The sequence below is a fragment of the Coloeus monedula genome (assembly GCF_965178545.1).
Source record: "Coloeus monedula genome assembly, chromosome: 4".
NCBI lineage: Eukaryota > Metazoa > Chordata > Aves > Passeriformes > Corvidae > Coloeus > Coloeus monedula.
In genome coordinates, this window is record NC_138784.1 from 21,632,268 (window position 1) to 21,653,827 (window position 21,560).

A 21,560-nucleotide genomic window follows, 5' to 3' on the forward strand; every position below is an offset into this window, starting at 1 on the left:
CTGAGCAGAGCCTGGCTCCATCCTCTTGTCACCCTCCCTTTACATACTTATGTACATTGACGAGGTCTCCTCTCAGTCATCTCTTCTTGAGGTCGAACAGGCCTCCAGCTCTCTCAGCCTTTCCTTTTAAAAAGATGCTTCAGTCTCTTAATCATCGTTGTTGCCTCTGCTGGACCTGCTCCATGTCCCTCTCGTATTGAGGCACGCAGAACTGGACACAGCACTCCAGGTGCCTCACCAGGGCTGAGCAGCGGAGCAGGATCACCAGCCTTGACCTGCTGGCAATGATCTTCCTAATGCACCCCAGGACACCACGGACCTCCTTGCCCGCAGGGCTCGCTGCTGGCTCATGGACAGCTCGTTGTCCACCAGGACCCCCAGGTCCTTCTCCGCAGAGAAGAGCTGCTTCCCAGCAGGTCGGCCCCCATCCTGTAGCGGGGTTATTCCTCCCCGGGCGCAGGGCCCTGCAGTTGCCCTTGTTGGATTTCAGAAGGTTTAAATCGTTTCATGACGGTCTCCGCGGCGCGCTGTCCCCGCTGTCGCGCCCGGCTGCGGGCGGCAGTGCCGGCCCCTCACGCCGCCGAGCTCCTCCCGGCCGGTAGGGGGCGCGCTCCGCGCCGCCGCCTAGGGCGTGGGCCGCTCCACTTCCGTGCCGGCGGGCGCATGGCGGGGCCCGGCGGGGCGGCGGGGCCGGCAGAGTCCCGGGAGCTGCTGGACGTGGGGCGCCGACCAGGTGAGTCCGGCAGCGGCCACCAGCGAGCGGGGGCTCGGCTCGGGCAGGCAGCCCAAGGGAGGGGTTCGTCGGGCCGCCGGGCTGCTGGTGAGCCACTCGTGATTGCATCCCGCGTGCACTGAAGAGCTGCTTTCGCAGGCAGGTCTGTGGTAATGCGAAGTAAATAAGCGGGGAAAACCACGTTAAACGATGGGCAGTCGTAAAAACGTTATTATAAGACCAGAAAAAAAGTTTAAAAGACAGAACGCTTCGCTTTAGTTAATGATACGGGGCGGAAGGCTCCGTTGGTGGTCATAAGGATTAATGTGGTTAATTAATGCCGAATTCCCTGGCATCGTTTGGGTTTTGCGGCGCTGCTGCTGCCCTCAGATAGCGGAGGGCATTGGCACCACGCAGATGAGGGGAGGGATTTAAATCGGTGCGGCTGGCACGCCTCAGCTCCCACCGCACCATGCCTTGGTCTGGGGTGTTACAGGTAGTTTTTCTATGCGTTATAACTCTCGGTTAATCAATCTTTGGCTCAAAAACAGCTTAAGGAACTTTAGCTTAAACTTAAGGAGTGTGTAAGAGGTGACCTGCAGGGTGAGAGCTGTGGCCCGTGTAGCGCAATATTTCTTCCAAAAGCAGCAAAAGCAGATGACAATGACGGAGAACTTGTGAGCTTAAGCACTGCAATACTTATTTGTTTGTTTGCAGGGCTGGAAGACATTTTGCTGATCAATTCAAAATGTAGCAGCAACAAGACCACAACTTTACAGACGGTTAAGTTGCCAAGGAGCAGTGGTAAGTAAGGAGGAGCTTGTACTGTAACTGTGTCAAGTAGTAGGTAACATTTGTGACAGAACTTTGGCTTCAGTGCTTTCCTTGCGTAGGTAAAGGGAGAAGCTCTTGTGTTCAGTGTCTACAGGTGGTAGGTCCTCCTCCCATTACAGTTCCATGTCCCACTGGTGAGTCATTAAGTGCTGCTGCTGCAAAAATTAGATTTTGCAATGCTAGGCATTACAGCTCTAAGTTTTAGGGACAGATTGTTCTTTCCCAGTGCAGAGTTGTTCCTTGGGCTTCTTACCTCTTTTTAGAAGTAATTTGTCAGTATGATATATTTGTTGTATAAAAGCATTTAATTTAAAAAGGATTCCTGTCAACTTATTTTGTTCTCTGCTTTGTGATCGAGCTGAAATTAAAAAAGATTGTTACATCAAATTCTTTGTTAGATAAAAGTCTCTACAAAGATGACAGTGTTTCAAAGGTAGATTATACCTGTTTCCTTTTGTGGAGCTCACCTGGAATAGTACCTCTTCTCAAAGAAAGCAAACTGTTTGGCTCATCTCCATGTGTGGAGCAGTTTATTTGGAGAAACTCTGGAGGTGAAAATACTGTCTTCCTCTGTGGAAGGCATAGGAGTTGATTCTCCTAATTGCATTGATTACCTTAAAATTCTTGTGAAGTCCCACTGAGCTGTAGAGGATAAGTGCTTTAAACTTCAGCGTGGAGTTTCCATCTCTCTCCCACCATCTTAATTTCAAAATTTCTTTAGTCAATTGTGTGGACCTTTCATTAGTCTATCATGGCATCTGCTACAGCTAATTTTTCCATCTTCTTTGAGGCCTTCAGTCTATACTTAATTATTGTAGATGGCTGGAAATTACAGTTGAAATGGAATCTGTTTAAAGGCTCATTTCTGAGGTATAAATGTGAACACTAATGGGCATCTCTTTAACTTTCTTATATAAATGTGATAATTGGGTTTTTTTTCAGTTTTGGACCGAGTACAGAGCTTTTTACCACAGATGGCCCAGGCAAATGATGAGCTCAAGAGAAAGATGGTAACAGCACCAGCTCATGAGTTTGATATTGAACATCTAGACAGTGAAACAGAAAAAGTTATAGAAATGGTAAATACGTTTTTTATTTTAACATAAATTTAGATGGGATTAAAATAACTCCTCGATCTTAGAATGAGTAATATGATAGATAAAGTGAAGTCTTTACCATAGTCTGTGATCTGCTAATTCAAAACTTTTATATAATAAGGATGCTTATTTGGTTGAAATTTACATCCTGGTTTTCATACTTGCAGAATTTAATCACTGGGGATAAAGTAGTTTAAGAACAGAATAAGACATGCTTTTGAATCAACAACTCTGAATCAAAAGTCACAAATTGTATTTTAAAAGTCTCATAGGTAATTTGGTAGCAACCGGACAATATGAGGCTTAGTAAAGCTTAACAGGAGGCTTTAGTGTAAGTGTAATAACTGGCTTTCAGCTCTGCTCTGTCATTATTTTTAGGACTGAGTAGATCTTGGGTTTAGAAAAGTTGTTAGTGTTGTTGTGATCCTTTGTTGTTGGTATTTGTCTATTTATTTACAGTAACATAAATATTTTCTTTCTGGTTTTAACTGAAGTGCTGCAGCCACATGCTTATATAAGAAAGGTGATATATGTGCATGATCCAGTCAAGTGCCTTCTGGCTAAGCAGACGTCAAAAATCATGGCTCTGTATATGGATATAGGAGATCACTTCAAAAAATATACTGGTGGTTTAAACTGCTTGCTGTTTTAGACTAGTTGTAGTGCCCTGAGTACTATTACATTATCAGATATGAACTATATTGATAAATATATATATATATATGTGTGTGTGTGTGTGTCGGTGTATTTGTCATGACCCTGTATGCACTAAATGGTTTCAATTAAATTTTTTACTGAAAAGTGGTATTGATGCCTGCTTCTCATCAGTTTAAATACCTGATTTTGACAATCTGAGATCAGCTATGCACTCAGTTCTTTCTTGGATAGTGATATAAATATGGCCTTAGATTTGCTATAGGCCAATATAAATTGCAATTTAAATATTTAGGAATCTCTTCATGATATTCATCATAATCCTAGGAAAACCCAGAGGTCTTTTTTATTGTGATTGTGGTTTTCTTATGGTAGCAGGCTGTTTAGTGTGTTTGCCTTATGTTTTACTCCAGTGATAGAAGTGCTATAGTGTGTGTGTGTGTATATATGCATGTATATATATATATAAATAGTATATGTAATGTGTTAACCAAGATCTTTTTTTTCCAGAATGTGGCTGTAGTTGAACTGAGTGATTCTGATACAGATGAAGATTTGCTGACTTCAGAAGATGACTCAGAATCTGATGAAGATGATGCTGTAACAGATGAAGTGACAATAGACAACATTAAGTTTCCTAAACAAAAGGGAGAAAAGGGCAAAATAGAAATTTTGGACAGCAAAGAGAATGAGTAAAGCCATTTTATTTTACTTTAAAAAACTCCAAAGCAACCAAATCATGTTTTCTCACTTTGAAGAGTTGGCCCTTAAAATCACCTTGTTTCCCAGTGCAGCATCTCTCAGGATCCTGTGAAATGCTATAGTTTACATGGTGGAGAGTTCAGAATCCCCTCATGACTGTGGGAGGCTGGATTTCTGAAGAATTAAGTGTGATTTGATTCATCAAATAACAGGGAAGTGGACTTCTTAGTAGATTACACTAAGAAAACAGCTAGCGTAAGGGGCACTTGAAAGTTAAAACTCTTGTTCTGTTCCTTTATTGAAGAAAGAAGACTTTTTTTTTTTTTTATAGGATGATTGATAGAAGAAGTTTTTGCTTCAAGGGCAAGAGAGAGTTAGCTAGGAAAAAAGCTTTGGTTTTATATTCCATGTCCTGTGAAGTGCTATGTACACTATCTTCAATATTAAACATGATCCTTAAGTACCCCAGAGGTATGTCTGCATTGCATTCCTGACGGTGACTGCTGAGCACTGGAGCAGTGGCTGAGCTCGTTTCTAGCTGAGCCAGCCTGGGTAAGGACAGCCATGACGAGAGAGTTCAGCAGAGCATTGCTTACCCTGTGTGCCTGCACTGAGCTCCACACCAGCTCGGGAGGGTTACCAGGCTCATGTGGTGCAAATACCTTCCATACTCAAAGGATCAAGTCTGCCTCTGGGGTGTCACGATAGCTTTAAGCTACACTTTTCATCCCCCAGTTTCCCTGCCACATTTCCAATCTGCATTTTGGTAACATCTTTCATTTTCAGAAGGATAAAGAGGTGAATTTTCAGCTGGCCTGTGCTTAATTTGGCTTGACACAATTGTGAAACCAGAATCTGTGACAGTGTGTCTCATTCATACTTACCTCAGATTGATCTAATTACAGTGGTTTGGGCTGTTGCATTTACTTCACAGATCAGTTTGCATTTCAGAAGTATCTGTCATGCTCCTGGATGTCACTGTTTCTTAAAGGAACTTTCTATTTTCTACACCATTAAAGTAAAATTTTTCTATACTGTATTTGCTCAAATATTAAACTTAATATTTGACTTGAAACCTGCAGTTATTTATAGAATTTATTTTGAATCCCATACTTAAAGTTCTATCTGTTAATATATGTTAAAGTTAATATCTGTTTCTGTAATATTTCCAGTAAGAAATAACAAGGATTCTGGTCTTTCTTTTACAGTGTGGCTTAAATACAGGATGGAGATGATCTACTGATTAAACCACAGAACATTTTAGTGAAGGGGTAGGATGGGAATCAAAGAATCAGACTGCTACCTTTAAGGGCAGCCCACAGATAGATGAAGCTTTGGGTGTTTTTGCATTCTAAGAGCAAGGAGTCTTAACAGGCTTAGTTAAATAAGGTCTCAATCTATAGAAAATTTCTTTCAAACTGAAAAAAGTTTGAAAGCCAACATTAGACCTTGGACATTTTACAAGGGATTTTCCCACAGATTAAAAAAAAACCCCAAAAGTGTGAAATACAAAGTAATAATCGTGCAGTATGAAACAGTGATTACAGTCCATGTGCACAGACACAAAAAGTGATTTTAATCCATTAATGTAACCACCTTTCAAATTGCAGGCAGATCACACATTCTGTATCAACAAAAAGGTAGAAAATATTTTCAGCAACTTTAGCTTGATATGCATAGTTTAACACCAATGTTGAACTCTGTATGTACTATACAAAGATCATAGTAAGTGCACTTCCTTGCATTGATTTACTTCTTATGGCACAAAGGTTTTCTGTACTGCTGAAAAGTCACCAGAGCAGAGTGTTTAATTGCTACCATAAAACCTGAACTGGTTTATAGCAAAAATGGCATAATCAGTATATTTTAGTTCAACTTTAAAAGCCTAATGAATAAGGATTTAAAATGATCATGTAAACATGTCGCAGAAGTATGAAGTAGGTATGTGAGAACTTATTCTTCAGTTCTATTTTAAAAAAAGAACCGAACCATATTCTTGGGGTTTTTTTATCTGGGAGGATGGGGGGAAATTGTGCTACCAACTGTTGTTGCTGCATAATTTAAATAGCTTCAGGGTAATTTCCAAAAGCCATTGTCTGTCAGACTAAAATTTGGACCTAATTTATAGAAACTTATCCATAGAATGAGTGTTTTGTTTTGGTTGGTTGGTTGTAGCACTGCAGACAGCGTATCCTACGCGTGGCAGAGTGCTTCGTGTAGTCATCAAGATTGAAACTCTGCTGAAAGTTCACTTCCCAAGTGAAGCTGTTACTTTAATATTCCACAGTGATGGCTTTGGTTCTGAGATATTCATAAAGAGCTTCTTCACCTGTACAAGCACAATATTCACCCGTTAGAACAACAGCTAAATTAATTTTGTCAGGCTGTAACTATTATTAAGAAAAAAATTGAAACACTGTAGCCAATATTTGAGTCCTTAAGGAACAATGGAAACTAATTACCTTCCCACTGTGATTTACAGAACTGGTTTGACAAGAGGCCAGACCCGACAGATGTAGAAGAAAAAAGGAACTGGAATTTAACCATCAGCAGCAGCAGTCTCTAGATGGCCACCAGGGGCCCAGAGCTGAATTTATGAGCTTTGCTTTGCCTCTATTAAAGTTCGTAGGTAGAGAAGCTGTGTAAAAATCAGTAATCTTTTTTTCCCTGATACCACTAGACATTTTGGTTTCAGGAAATGTCTTTGGAGATTCCAAAGGCAAAAATCTGTTGTGTGAATGAAATTTGGTTTTCCTTTTTTCTGTGCCATGAGGCTTGATCTTTCCAGACTTGTGAAGTTTCTTTGGCAGAGTAGACTTCACTTTTCTAAAAAAGTTGTTTTGAAAAGAAAATATTTTTAATGCATCTTTTTCTGTGGCTTTTGGCAGTTTTTGGTGACATTTTAAGGTATAAAAATGTTTACCATGCTCTTACTCAGAGGAGAAACATTAATCAGCATTTTTCTGAGGGAAAAAATATTTTGGCCAATACCCTTGTTACTTGGCAACATTTTGTAGCCTGTACACAGCTCTGGACAAGCTGTAATTTGTCTGCTCACAGAGCTATAGCATCATTTAGCAAACGTACAGGAAAGGCTGAATGGGAAGTATTGAGGTGGGAATATTTAGGAAAGGGAGAGGAATTGAATTACTGTAGTTGGAGGAATGTAGGAGATGCAGGAAACGCACCCATAGTTCATGTTTTACTAGGTACACTGTACCCAGGCAAAGTGCTTCTTTCACTGATTAGGACTCTGAGATGAGAAATGAGGGAGGGAGACAACTTACCTAAATCTTTCCCGAAGCCAGACAGCTTAAATCCACCAAACGGTGCTGCCACATCAGTTTTGTTGTATGTGTTAATAAAAACTGTCCCAGCTTCTAGCTTTTCACTGATGTAGAGAGCTTTGTTTATGTCTTTTGTGAAAACTCCTGAAGCTAAGCCATATTCTGTGGCATTTGCCCGTCGCAATACTCCATCGACATCCCTATGGGGGAAAGAAATTATCTAATTGCAGCTAGGTAAAATAAACAAGTGTTAGCAACCTTCCACCTTCAGTGTCATTGAAGCAACTTTTCCCATGGCCTTTCTTCTCCACTGAGCTTTTTTAAAGATGACTTACCAAGGGCAAATATGTGTGTCAATCTGACAGATCCATGGAAATTCACACCCTTGCTTCAAGCTTGTGAAGTTTTTATCCTCACATCTCAATGGTTAATATCTACACTGAGAAATGCCACGGGAAATGCTGCTGTATGCATACGACTTTGCTCAGCTACTGTACAACTTGGGAATTAGAGCAATACAAAAATGCCTGTAAAGCAGATGATGAATCAGTTTGCTAAAATTTTCTCCAGCCTTACAAGTTAATGGAGAATAAAAGCTGAAATTTAAAATTCTATCAAGACACAACTCCCAGGCCATTTCCAGAGTGCCGTTTTCTAGCTGCATCTCATCTCCATACAGTTTCAAAAATCAGTAGTAGTTTAAAACTTTAAAAAATTCAACACAGTCCCTTATGACTACATAATTATGGATGTGAAGAGTTATCTACATGGCTGGTTCTTAACTTCATTATCAAACTCCAGAAGGGGAAACCTGATGGAAATACTTAGATTAAGATTCTATGTAGGGTTTTAATCTCATCTGTATGTAAAATAATTCTTATGATCTGGAATGAAAGATATTAGAAGTGACAGTTTACAAAATACACAGAGGAATTTTCATTTGCAACAGTAATGGGCTAGTATTACACCATACACAACACTGCAGTCTTCTGTAACACAAAAAAAATAAGTAATTCCACTGGAAAAAATACACATTTTGTAATTTGATCAAGCTATTGCAGTTACCACATAAACTTCAGTAAAACATTTCCCTGAGTACTACCAGGTATTCAGATTGGTCTAACAAGATTTAATAAAATGTTCTGTATGCTATCACTTCTTCCCTTAGGTGAAAATGGGAAAATAAAGTTTCTAACAGTAACCAAATGAGAACATACCCATTTTTAAATTTAGAGATCACCATCACAGGGCCAAAGGATTCTTCCTGGGCGATATACATATGGTCTTCAACATCTGTGAATACAGTGGGTTCCATGAAGAAACCTAAAGAGAGCATAGAGCAGCTTTTGAGCATGGTAAAAGTGCTTAAGGGTTTGCTGTTGTCCAGGCCATCTCTGTCCCATACTTTGAGGCCATAAATAACTTGCAATTTGAAATAGAAAATAGATATGAATGAAGTATGAATGGAAATGCATGCATTTCAAGAGAAATGGCAGAAAAAAAGAGGACAGACTGTAGCAATAGATATTGTAACTTACACTTCATTTGCACAGCTTCACATAATACAAGCTGTGAAAGCCATGTGGTATTGTGGGCTTACCTGGTACTGTTCCCATGATATTGCAACTCCTCAAAATACAGCTGAGATAATCGTGATAGCTCTTGCATAAAGCATAAAAGTTCCAAATACCTCTGGAAAGTGTTTTACCTGGCCTACATACTTGTCTTCCTCCGTACACCAGAGTGGCTCCTTCTTTGACTCCAGTTTCACAGTATTGCAGCAGCTTTTCCAAATGTGCCTTGTGATTTTGTGGACCATGATCTGTAGATCTGTCAAGTGGGTCACCGATTTTCATCTTTTTTATTTCTTCAACCTATGGGTTACCCAATTAAAATGAAGTTACGTAACATAGCAAATAGTTGTTGAGAAGCAGCATTGTCTATCATAAACTATGAGAAATTAAGCAACTGAAAATAAGAAACACAAGTGTCTATAAAACTCGTGGATCTTTCTGCCACAGTAAAACATCTACTTACTTAACTTTAATCTTTGAATATCTTACCACTTTTCTAACAAATTCATCATGAATTGATTCTTCCACGAACAGCCTGCCAGCTGCAATGCAGTTTTCTCCTTTGTTGAAATATACTGCACCCATACCCTGATCAGGAAAAAAACATGAATATTTATATGCATTTTGTTCAGTCTGCCTTTCATTCTGTTCCGTTAGGTTGCATTCAGTGTTTGTGACCCTAAAAGTCTAATGCTTTATGTAAAAGAATATCACCAATACAACATCTTATTTATGAACTTTGAACAAAATATGGCTGGTAGGTAAGGTGAATTATTATGATTGATGGTGAACTAAAAACTATATGGCAATAGGGAGCTCAATTCTTTGTTTTGTTGTAATTTCTAATGTATATTGCTTGTAGTACTTTTTGGGGCAGCATGAACAGTTAAATTGTGCTGGCGTAAAGAAACATCTGAAGGTTTTTCATGCAAAGGATCCCTGGCATTCTTTTTGGCAAGTCAAGAAGAATATTGCAACACTGTGAGGATGTACCACAAGGTCTTTGAATATATTTTACTTCAAAGTAACATTACCATTTTAACAGCTCTGTCAAGTTCACAGTCACTGAATATGATCAATGGTGATTTGCCACCAAGTTCGAGAGAAACTTTCTTCAGGTTAGCAGCTGCACTGTAAAAAATAAAAATAGTCATATAACCCAAATTTTTAATATCTTATTCCCTCATTTCCTTTGAATCATAACTAGTGAAAATGTATAAACCTCTATTGTCTGATAGAGACTTAGTAGAATTCTACATAGTGGTAAACGACCATATGCAGTTACTTTTTCATTATTTCTACGTGCACAATATATCTAGTAAGATACTTCAGAGCCAGACTAAGCAGGGTTTATTTATGATCTTTTGCTGAGAGTACCTCTTCATGATCTGTTTCCCAGTTGGTGTTGAACCGGTGAATCCTACTTTGCGAACATCTGGATGCTCAGAGAGGTGCTGTCCCACTAAGCCACCTATCAGGGTGAGGAAAGCAGTGTAACTGGATGGTACATGGGCAATTTTTACTACTCCTGCAGCAGCACTGTAACACAGAAGGAGCTAACACCACGAATCAAATACAGTATCACATCCTTATTTATATTTGCAGCTTTATTCCTATGACTGTGAAAAACTTGGATCCTGCTAGCATCTCTAAATTGTCCCATCTGTGTGGACTAATGAGCTTCTTAATAATCCACTGTAGGTGGAATAATCTAATTTGTAACCAAGCCTGCCCCATATAATTGCTTTGTCACTTTTCTTCCTTAGGGGAAGGAGGAAAATAGTGACATCAGGGAACACAGTGTGGACCATGACTACAGTGATGAATATGCATCTTAGCACCTTGCTCTAGGTCTCACAGTCACATTTAAATACTTCCATTTGATGATAAAATTAGGAGAAAAACTGAAGTCTTACAATCAAGTGAAACATGTTTCTCTGTAATACATTATTTTCCAGAGTGTTCATGTTAATTGTGTGAACTTGTAAAAGGTATAGACTGACAGCTCTTACCCCTAACTGAAGCCAGATTTTTCCCATTCTCTTCCAGAAACATGTGAAATTGCTGCATGAAAAGATGCAAGCCTAGTGCCTATGAACATACCTATGTAACAGGTCTTCAAAAAGGTGAAGAAGTTCACCAGTTTTAGCATGACCTCTCCCAGAAAAATGTTGAGTTGAAGTTTTACCTGAACCAGGCAGAATATTTATAACGCCCTTAGGAAATCCAGCTTTAGCTGAAAGTTCTGCAAACTTCAAGGAAGTCAGAGGTGTGACCTAAGTAGAAACATCTAGATTAGGTCTCCTATTTTAATCAAATGCACGATGAGACCTTTTATATTCAATACATCTTAGTTTTGATACAATATTCACCTTCTTACAGTATTGGCAAATTAGAAATGATGGCTTCTTGTGGAAATAAATTAATTCTTGAAAATGAGATTAGCACCGGAGCATAACTGGAGTCAATCAGTATCTTGTATCACCATGGCAGTTTGTATTATTGTATGTGCACTTTCCAACACATGACACAGTCAATCCATGGGTACCCATGACAGACTAATCTATGGGTGAAATCTCCTATCTTGCCTAAATCATTTTGCCTGAACAGGGGCTTCCGGGCCATCTGTACATTCCTTTTTGCTCTTACCTGAGCTGGTTTGAGTACGAGGGTGTTGCCTGCAGCCAAGCATGCTGCACTCTTCCATGCAAGCATCATCAGTGGGTAATTCCAGGGGATAATAATCGCACAGACACTTCAGGTAGGAAAAAACATGGAGAGATTACATATTTGCTGGCAGCTCTTCCATGGCTTTTCTGCATGTCAAGGCTGTCACTAAGAAGAAAGAAGTGATACTCACCCAATTGGCTCTTTCTTGGTGAATGTTAGATTATGGTTTGGCCTGGCCTGGTTAATTGGAATTGTAGCACCCTAAAAGACAGAGGAGGGACAGATCTTCATACTGATTAGTAATTTTTATTACAAATATATTTGCCATGTAAGTATGTTTCAGAAAGCTACAGAGTACGCTTCAAAACCACAAGCATTTTTGCATCAGGGAAAGGGGCACAGATGCTTCTGCTGTATGATTTCCTACTGTGGATATTGTAATCAATTCATGATGGGAGAACATTAAGTGAGGGTCTGATGAACAAAAAAAAAAGCTGGATGATATTCTTGATTGGTCTCAAAGACATTGGAGGAAATTCTCTTGAATGTGTGCCACATGCTGTGCCATCAAGCAAATTCACCAGCCTTGGTCAGACTGCAGCAAAGCACAGGTCTCTGCACTTACCTGCGTGGTGAGCACAGTGACATTCTGTTCCATGAATAATCAAGAGCTGACCAAGCAAGTATATCCATTGTGATACCTCAACTGATTTCTTAGATATTTAGAGTCACATTCTAAACCATATTCTCCAGCTGGAAGTGGACTATCCTTTTGTATTGACAGGGAGACCCATTCTAGGTAAAATTCTAATTTTGCTTTAGTTTTTGATTCCTTAATTACTTTTTCCTTTTACTACTTTTTGGCACTGTTTCAGAAGAATAACAACAGGAAAGAAGTGTAGAGAAGCACTGCCATTGATCATTTCCTTTACGTATCCACTTGCCTGAATTTTGTCACACCATCCAGCGAAGTATCTGAATGTTTGCACAGACATTCCAATATGAGTCTTCAGAGCTAAAGTGTAGACAGCCCCTGAGTCAATAGACTCTATTGTTGCTAACTCTTCTTGATGTTCTTCCATCAGGTCTGCAAGTCTTTAATAAAAATGTTTAAAATCTGCATCAAAGGGAAATGATATCTAACCATTGACAGCCCGAAATTATGTAAGTGTGGCAAAGAAACATAATCAAAAGAGCATTCCCACTAAATTTGGAGGTGGAGCACTGGAGACACTGCTCCTTAACATCAGTAAGGGATTGAACAATTGCCCATTAGTCTGCAAATGTCTTCACACTGGCTGTAGTAGACACTGAATGAAGACATGAACTGTGTAAACTCACCTGAGGTGTAAGTAAGAATAAGTAGAAGTATTACTAAGTTGATAATAACTATCAGAGTGTCTCAAAAATACATCTGCACTGATTGACACCTGTACTTAGAAGGCACTACTGTTAGTTTAGTGGTTCCCTGTTCAGGTCTGTTTGCATCAATCAATTTTCACGTTCAGTCCTTTGCATTTTCTCACATGCATTAATGTTTTTCTTCAGCTTCCTTCTGTGATTTGGTACTCAGACATATAATCAATGCTCCCATGTGATTTTAAAAGCTTAACAAAGTGCATTTGAGATCCTGTAAAGAGTATTCAAAGCTGGGTGTGAAACCTCTTTTTCCGTTATGTAAGTTCTGCCCATTTAAAGCATTTGCAGAGATTCGGAAAAATTCTCTCTAATACCTGTTTTAAGTGTATCTTGGAGACCCAGCTACAGGTCAGGGCACTGGCAGTGTTGTGTAAGAGAATGGATATGGGCATGTGAGGGACAAAGGAGAAGGTTCCATTTAAAATGCACTTAATATCTTCTATTAATGATTCCTTAAGACAAAGCAGCAGAGCTAGGAGCTTTAATGGCACACACATTCTCTTTGGTTCAGCACTCAAAATCTCCAGTTTGAACAGAGGCCAGAGAAAAAGGGCCCTTATTTCAATTAAGGTGGTCCAGAGAGAGCTTTTATTCACACTGGGAATGGTTTGCAACATAAACACTCTGGTGTTTTATCCTAGAGAATGATTTCCCTAAGCAAAGTTTAATCCAGGGATAACCTACGTGGTGTAGGGGATTTGTATTTTCCATACACCTAATATAGCTATGCTTGCAAATCTTCCAAGTGTAAAACAGAGCAGGAGTTCTCACACCTTAAAAATCTCTCTTCAGGTCAGAGTTAACTTCGTCTCTCAAGCACTCTACATTCCTGATACAAATTAAACACAAGTTTGTGCATGCTTTGAATATGTGCCCACTTGTGAAAAACTTAAGTGACCAGGTGTATTTAATGTTCAGTTCTGACTTGCCCATCTTCTCTTGTGATCACTACTCAACTCTGTGAGAGTCCTGCAGGCCTTTTTCCCTTTTTTGGCTTTGCTTTCATTCTTTTTTCTAAGATGCCTGCAATGTCTTGTAAAACGTGGCATTTTTTCAGTAGTAACCTGCTTCTTTACTCATGTCTACTCATTCCTTTGAATGTTTAGACTTGAAAAAGCAATGAAAGTTCTTCATATAGCCCACAAATGAGGCTTTCTTTATAGGGAAGCTCTGATGCTTCTAGTCACCTGAAGTCTGCAGACAGTGGTTCCCCTGTGCTTGGGTTAAGCATCATGCTGGATATGGAGAATCTATAACAATTGGGGTTTTATTAGCTGCCTCCAGTATCACTCTCACACTATCTAGTCAGCATTACCATCTTTCTAAGATCACCTCTTGCCCTTCAAGAATCAAACCCCACCATTAAAATACCATTAATTCAACAAAACCTCTGCTTATCTTATGAACCAATAGAAACACAGCCAAAAACAAGAACCAGGCATTAACTAGACACAGTGAGACAGATACAAAAAAGAGGTAAAAGTGTCTCAGGTAAATGTTGGATTCAGCTTAGAGAATTTCTGCACAGGACAATTCTTCCATTGCAGACCATAACACATCTCCTGCAGTGGGTCTTTATCCAGCTACTGGGATATGATCCTGGAAAAATCTAGCATCAGTTACAGTTCAAAAGTTCAAAATTAGTGGCAATGTAGCTGTATGTTTGCTGTAGGGAGTTCATATGCAGCAAGGCTTAGCAAGGTCAAATCTCTGCCTACCTAACCCAGGCACACTGTCTTTAAAGCTTAGCCTCATTTATATGGAAGGATGAAGGTTTACAAGGGAATTCTTAATCCTTGCAATGAAACTCATATAGATTAAATGAAGACTTCAAGTATTTAAAATATATTTTCCTCAAATTCTTTGTCTCCATTCATAAGTAGTAATGAAAGGATGGTGGCAGTGAGAGACCACAAGATTCTTCTCTGCCACAATAAAGGTTGGTCAGCTAAGATGTGAGGCTGGTACACTGAAGTTAGTCAGAGGATGAAAAGATGTCTAGTCTGGATCCTCTGAAAGTGGAATTATGAATATCCATCACATTCAGAAAACATATACAATTCTTCAGAGAAACAAAACAAGATTTGAGAAAATGAAACAAATGCAAGCTGTCCTGTACATACCTGTACATGAGTCGTCCTCTTTCCCTCGCATTCATCCTCCCCCATTCACCATTTTCAAATGCCTCCTTTGCTGCTGCCACTGCCTTGTCAACATCAGCCAGTGAGGCAGAAGATACACTGGCTATTACCTGTGCAAAGGTAGCATTGCATTAGCTCAAAAAGAAACACTGGGATGCAGAGTGTTACTCCTTCCTCCCAAACTTCTCAACTGGGTATAAGCAAGTACTTTATATCTTCAACTGTGGCAGTTGTCACAGGTGAGCCAGGCTGCAAATGATCAGACATAACTGAGGTGGCAAAATCTGGAGGACACTGCAGGGACTCAGATTCCTCAGTCTTTCTTCTTCTTCAAAGCAAGGTGTGTTGTCCCATTGGACCTCACCCTCTCTTCCCACATGTAAAACCAATGTGATATTACAAAAGCTGGAAGTCATTATATGTGGCATTACAACTTAATACCTAAACATGCTAAAACTACTCCCACATGTTCCATTTCTAAGGAATGGAGCTTCTGTTATCATAAACCACCATGAACACGCAGTATTTTAAGTTGATTGTGTTCTGTAAATACACATGTTGTAAATCCTAATACAAAATTGTTATGACTTTTATTCCATTCTATACTGAGTTCAGGAAAAGTATCAGAGTCTGACTTCTGATGATAGTGAAAATTGTGTCATTGATTTCAGCAGACTATTTACTCCAGAATTAAATGGCAACTACATGGACATCAGAATCACTTCTCTTATTTATAATTCACAGTTATGAGTTGCTCAACCAATATTGGGTAGTTCAGTACTGAAGTGCAACTGTATGTATTTTCCTATTGAAAAGTTATTTTTCTTACTGGGATTTTAAAGGGACATTTTAATGTCACACTTGCCCTAAGGTATCAGATTTATAAAAAAAAAAAAAAAAAAAGCAGTTGATTACTGACAGGAAATATACACAGCATCCTAAAAGAAAGACTTCCTTAGCAAATAAACTTCAGCAATTTCTGTTTGCAAAACTAAACAAGAATGAAATCAAGGTAAAATATTCAGCTGGGTATGGAAATTGACATAGTAATTGAAGTGGAAGTAGGTTATTTTTGCTTTGCAGCTTGACTCAAATGGAAAATATTGTAGAATACAGAAAATGTGAAGTAAATTGAAACTTAAAATTTTTTCTAGAGGTTGTTTAATATGTAGTGTATAATTTTATAAATAGCAATGTTCAGGCAATGTTTTAGATTTTTTAATAGGCAAAAAATGAAATAAACTGGTATTGATCACATTTAGAAATTACTTACTGATCCATCTGCTGGATTTATAGTGTCATATGTTTTTCCATCATCAGCATTTATAAATTTCCCATTTATGAAACATTGGTATGGCATATTCACAGTCATGTTGTTAATATTTTTTGAAACCTGGGAGAAATTAACAACAAATTGTTTTAAATATATAATAACTAATATTTTAATGTAGCTTAACAAGTTTTTGATATCTGCAGCCAATATACAGACACATTTTAGCCTGTATATGTGGCTGTTAGAAGTAAAATGTAATGGAAACCAAATACAAATATATAGAAGTTTGTATAACCAAATATTTATTTGCTGACCTACTGTATCAAGCAGTGTAATAAAATGCACAGTCTGCTCTCCCCTGAAACCCAAGAAAGACTAAGAAATAAGTGCAAAATTAAAGGTCTTACATAATCAATGACTAACTCTTCTTCTTTGTCTTCTCCTCTGAGTTTTCTGACAGCCATCTGAATAAAGTCTGCAAATTTAGTGGCCATATACACATCTTCATTCTGTAGCTGAAGTCCACCATGCTTCTGTTTGATCTCTTCTAGCATTCTAAAGATTTTGAAGAGAGAGCAAGTTTAATTATAAATGAAAGAATTCTTCAGATAATTGAATCATTTGAAGGTCAAAAGGGATCAAAACTGGGTCTCAGTTTGTATGGATGTGAATATGTCTGTGTGTTTCTCTGACATGGGCACAGAAGTGCATTTTCCTGAAATCTGTTGGTTTAAATGGGGATGCTATGAAAAAGAAAATGTCAGTTCTGGAATACTCTTAGGCAAACTTTCGAAAATCAATTACAAGAAGACATTGATCTCCTATTGGAAAACAGTATTTGGGACTACTCTAACCAATATATGGAGGACACTGAGACTGGTAAGAAATCAGCACAATAATCAGTTTGTTTAAAAATGCTGCTTTTATATTATGGCCTGAGTTGCAAAAAGAAGGCAAACGAGGTGGCCCAAGCCATGAAAAACTCAGTGCACCTTTAAGCATGGGCTCAATTCTTTCTGTGAAAGGCTCCTCTTTCCCTCTGGGGAGTTCTTTGCTCAGGTCCCCACTCAGCCCCCTGGTCTGGAGATACCTATGGCTGCATGCAGACAGGTTTGAGCATCACCATGCTCTCCCACGGGGCTGATGTTCCTGAAGTTAAGAGGAATTTTCCTTCAGTAGAAAGAGCAGGATTACATCAATATCTCATAACTCTGGGAGAAGAACTGTACATGTTTTCAAAGGTAAGAAAGGGAATAGGGAGAGTATTGGAAAACATAGGGGGATTATTTTCTTTCACACTACTTGATCAACTCTGATTTAAAGGCACCACAACAACTTTTTTTCATTAACTTTGGCTTCACAATTTTGTTATTTTGAATATTTTTACCTGACAACATGCATAGAGGATGCTCCAGATTTGAAGAAGTCTGTGGAATCCTCAATCACAGCAACATTGCTTAAAATTCCCTTCCAAATAGCCTAATAATACATAACAGTAACAGAGGCAATAATGAATAATCCTGTAATTGCAAGAACTATTTATCAAACTGCATTTTCTATGGTATCTGTGCCTACAGCATATATTACTTCAAATGTTTCTAAAACACAAAGTTATTTTAAGAGGGTCTAAAACAGTCTGGAGACTTCATGTCGGACAAGAAATTTTTCAGTATAATTAGATGATCAAAATACAGTATTTTGTCCATGGTAATTTTACCTAATCAGGCAATGAACCTGAATGGTACAATGCTAATAATTTTCAGGGCCAGTTTTTAAAGGTTTTTTATCGTCCAAATAATAACTTCCCATTGCATTATGGAATGTGTCATCAGTATAGGCAAGGACAGCCTGGAGCACTTTGTGAATGGATTGAGAGCATTTCAGGCACCTGGCCAAAGCTGCAAAGTAGTTTACGGTGCGTGCATGAGATGGAGAAATAAGCAGTTAAATAACTGGTAATGTAATATTTCAATTAATTATAATTGAGTTTCACAGTTAACAGGCAGTGTCACCAATTGATGAGTTTATACTTATTTTTATAATTTTCTCAGTCATTCAATAGCTCCAGGCAGCATTTAGGTTGCTGGCAAGCAGGTTCAAGATAATCTTGGAGCAGCAGCTTAAAATACTAGTACATCAAGCTGCCTGACCTGTACCAAAAGTTAATAACCCTGCAGCAGAGTTAGCATAAGGGAAGACATCTATGATTCATTTGCTCTGGCACAAAACTTTAATGACAAATGTGGCTTTCAGCTAAGCCCCTGACACTACAGAGGGATGGATTTCAGGAGAGGGCAGCCTCTCTGGCTATGAGAGTTTTCTGCTCCAGCTGTTCCCATCCCTCTGCCAGCCAGCTCCTTGTGTGTGATTGTGGCAGAAGAGACAGAGCACACAGGTACAGTGAGAAAACTGCTGCCATTTGCTTTCAGAAGGCTGTTCTGAGTCTCCCTGGAGCTTGTCCAACAGGCCCATTCTGAGCACATCCTAGTGATTAACACCACAGTGAAGAAAGGATTTGAAGAACTGTCCAAGTCTGCCAGTGTTGAAAACCCCACTTCTGTGAGGTGAAGGACTATTTGTTTTTCCTTACTCCCACCTTCATCATCCATAGATATTTACCATAGCTGAGCCTGCCATCACTATTTTTCTATCACTTGTATGTGAAAGGAAACTTTGTGAAGTGACAGACAAGTAGGCTAGTGAGTTCCCAGATCCGCCTGAGTTAATGTCAATAACTAAACCTTCACCCCCCCATACATTTTGAATACATTTTATCAAAAAATTATTTGCACAACTAAATAAAAGATATGCCTTGCCAAAAATAAGTATGTAATGCTTTTGTCTGAATAATATCCCACTAAAGCAGTTAGTGAATTACCCTTATATCTTCTGCCACTTTTTTCTCCTCTTCTGTAAGTTCCAGGGCAGTTGTTTCATCAGCAGAGAAGTATTTAGATGCAGCGATCATTTTTCCATCCTCAAACTGCAGATTTCTCACTAGTACCTGAAAAATGAGAGGACATGATTTTAAATAGTCTGGGAGGTAGTACATCATTGGGTGAAGAGTTTTTAGGCATTAATAGGGTGATTGAATTAGTGAAATAAATGGCTTCCAGGAAAGCTAATATAATGCAGGCAACTTAGCACAGGCCACTCATACCTGTCTTTCAGATTCTGTGCTAGTAAGAATAGATTTTACTCCATATAGGAAATTATTATGGACTGAATGAAAAGCAAAGCATGAATGTCTTCTCTATAGGATGGTAAAGGATTGATAAACTCCAAGTGAATTAGCTGCCTGTCATTAGCACCTGGATTTGTGTAGTTTGTCAATTCCACACTACCTGCCCTTCTTGCTAAAACTATTCCATCCATGCCTATGTCTGCCAGACTGAGCACTTACCATCTTCCCATCATTTCCAAAAATGACTAGACCATTCTTTGTTACAAGTCCAGGTCTTGAAGCACCTTTTATTGTCAGCTCTTGTCCAGCAGGCACTGAAGCATCAAGTAATGATGACCCATAAAAAGTTACCACCTAAAAAGAAATGTAATTAAAAGCACACAGATTCTAAATGTGCTGTAAAATTTTAATGATTTTATGATACTGTTTTGAAGCTTTAATATAACAGAAATAAAACATAATTACCTACATATGGAAAACATGTTACAGCAGTTCTAGATCTTTACAACTCAGAACATGTAAAATTTTTCAAGTTGCCTAAACCTGCAAAGCAGCTGAGCTGTAACAACGAGCATGCTGCAACCAGTCCATGAAAGGGAGCAGCTTTTGTCAGTGCATACCCAGAGTGAGGGACCACTCACTCTATGAAATTATATAGATTTATTTCTGCAGATTATCTAGGCCCAAATCTCCTTAAAATGAAACCTTCTGTTATTTCAGTAGCTCGCAGTGTTTCATTTTGCTGTCAATACTGTGATGTTGGCCACTGTACAGCGTGGGCTGCATTATTCTGTAATGCATACCTACTTCACAAAATAACTGGCACAGTGTGGTTCTACTCTTGGTACCTTTGTACCATGCCTTATTTTTTTTCCCAGATATTGTACTCATCTTTCTTCAAATTAAATGAAACGGTGACTAAAATAGTCTTAACTACTGTGTTCTGCATATTTCTTTAGGTGCCTGTTCTATATATACACAAAACATATAATCATCAAATTAGAGCTACACCAATGTAACACCCATTTGTATTCACCTGTATGCAGGCATCTTTAATTTTATAATAAAAAAGAGTCAAAAAGAGGGTATAGAGAAGAACATTCTTCTGGTTTTCAGAGCATACCTGGCCATTTATTGTTGTCCATGCTCCAGGCACTTTATCATGCCCTCGAATCCAATTGTGCAAAGCTGCTGCAGGTTGGTCCCAGGAGATCTAGGAAATCAAAACATGCCAGGATGCATCACCACACCTTCCCAACCACAAACAAGATCATCTAATGCAGTAGGGATGCTTAGATAAAATAATTCTCATATGGGTATTTAATTAATTTTAAAATCTGTGGTTTGTTTATATGGCCTGTGTTGGGTTTTTTTCCTGGAACCAGAAGGAAAGGTGCCAACACTTGCTTTTCCTGACATCAAACGTGTTTCTGGTAGAGAATTTCATACGGCCTGTTGGCAAACAGAGTGATCTTGACTCAACGTTGTCTTCATATATATCATGACATATTAAGAATCCACTGAAATTGCAGCTGCCTCTTAGCTGCCTGTACGTGATCCCGAATAGGACACAGTTTCTAAATACAGGTAACTGCTGAAAGGAAAAAGGAACTTAACCTAGGGCTCCATTATGTGCATCCTAGGAGGTATCCCAGGAAAAAGAGGTGAGGAAACAACTCAGTTAAAAATCATGTTAACTTCATATTACTGCTACTGTAATCTGAGTTAATAACTTTTCTAGTGCTCCAAAAACCAGTGTTACTTCACACTACCTCTGCATTTTCCTTTTTCTGGATCCCTTCATATGTTGCCCCTTCTTTAGGCTGAGGTATGCGAGGGGCCTTACCATCAGCAATTAGATGTACAGCTTCCACCTATGTGAAAAAGTAAAAGATTTAACGTTAGCTTGGTTCACCTTTTTTTCCTCAGTCATACTTGGGAATGACAGCAAAAGACTTTCTGCCACAAGGTGAATTGGTTTGTTTTTTTTTTTAAACCTAGTATTTCCAAACT

The 21,560-nt window shown here is 38.8% G+C and overlaps 2 protein-coding genes across 2 annotated transcripts in view; one reads left to right on the forward strand and one right to left on the reverse strand.

Annotated features, from left to right (window-relative positions):
• The first annotated feature begins 656 nt into the window (after positions 1–656).
• Positions 657–4,462, forward strand: NOPCHAP1 (NOP protein chaperone 1). Its single transcript, XM_082280989.1, has 4 exons — positions 657–733; positions 1,430–1,516; positions 2,489–2,625; positions 3,808–4,462. The coding sequence occupies exons 1-4, from the start codon at positions 664–666 to the stop codon at positions 3,991–3,993; spliced, it is 480 nt and encodes a 159-aa protein (XP_082137115.1). The 5' UTR covers positions 657–663; the 3' UTR covers positions 3,994–4,462.
• A 1,810-nt stretch (positions 4,463–6,272) lies between these two features.
• The window catches only part of ALDH1L2 (aldehyde dehydrogenase 1 family member L2), a gene marked incomplete at both ends in the record, with an annotated part of 28,223 nt that continues 12,935 nt past the window's right edge, over positions 6,273–21,560 (reverse strand). Inside the window, 19 exon segments of the mRNA XM_082280431.1 lie at positions 6,273–6,328; positions 7,287–7,486; positions 8,504–8,609; positions 8,995–9,160; positions 9,350–9,448; positions 9,895–9,991; positions 10,238–10,331; positions 11,049–11,136; positions 11,510–11,615; positions 11,721–11,791; positions 12,475–12,625; positions 15,073–15,200; positions 16,364–16,483; positions 16,771–16,918; positions 17,751–17,842; positions 19,242–19,367; positions 19,767–19,901; positions 20,671–20,760; positions 21,320–21,421. Coding sequence (XP_082136557.1) covers positions 6,273–6,328; positions 7,287–7,486; positions 8,504–8,609; positions 8,995–9,160; positions 9,350–9,448; positions 9,895–9,991; positions 10,238–10,331; positions 11,049–11,136; positions 11,510–11,615; positions 11,721–11,791; positions 12,475–12,625; positions 15,073–15,200; positions 16,364–16,483; positions 16,771–16,918; positions 17,751–17,842; positions 19,242–19,367; positions 19,767–19,901; positions 20,671–20,760; positions 21,320–21,421 — 2,175 coding nt within the window.

Coding starts and splice junctions, on each gene's coding strand:
- NOPCHAP1 (XM_082280989.1), top strand. CDS start 664: ATGGCGGGGCCCGGCGGGGCGGCGGGGCCGGCAGAGTCCCGGGAGCTG. Junction 1,517..2,488: donor TAAGTTGCCAAGGAGCAGTG/GTAAGTAAGGAG, acceptor GTTTTTTTTCAG/TTTTGGACCGAGTACAGAGC. Junction 2,626..3,807: donor CAGAAAAAGTTATAGAAATG/GTAAATACGTTT, acceptor TTTTTTTTCCAG/AATGTGGCTGTAGTTGAACT.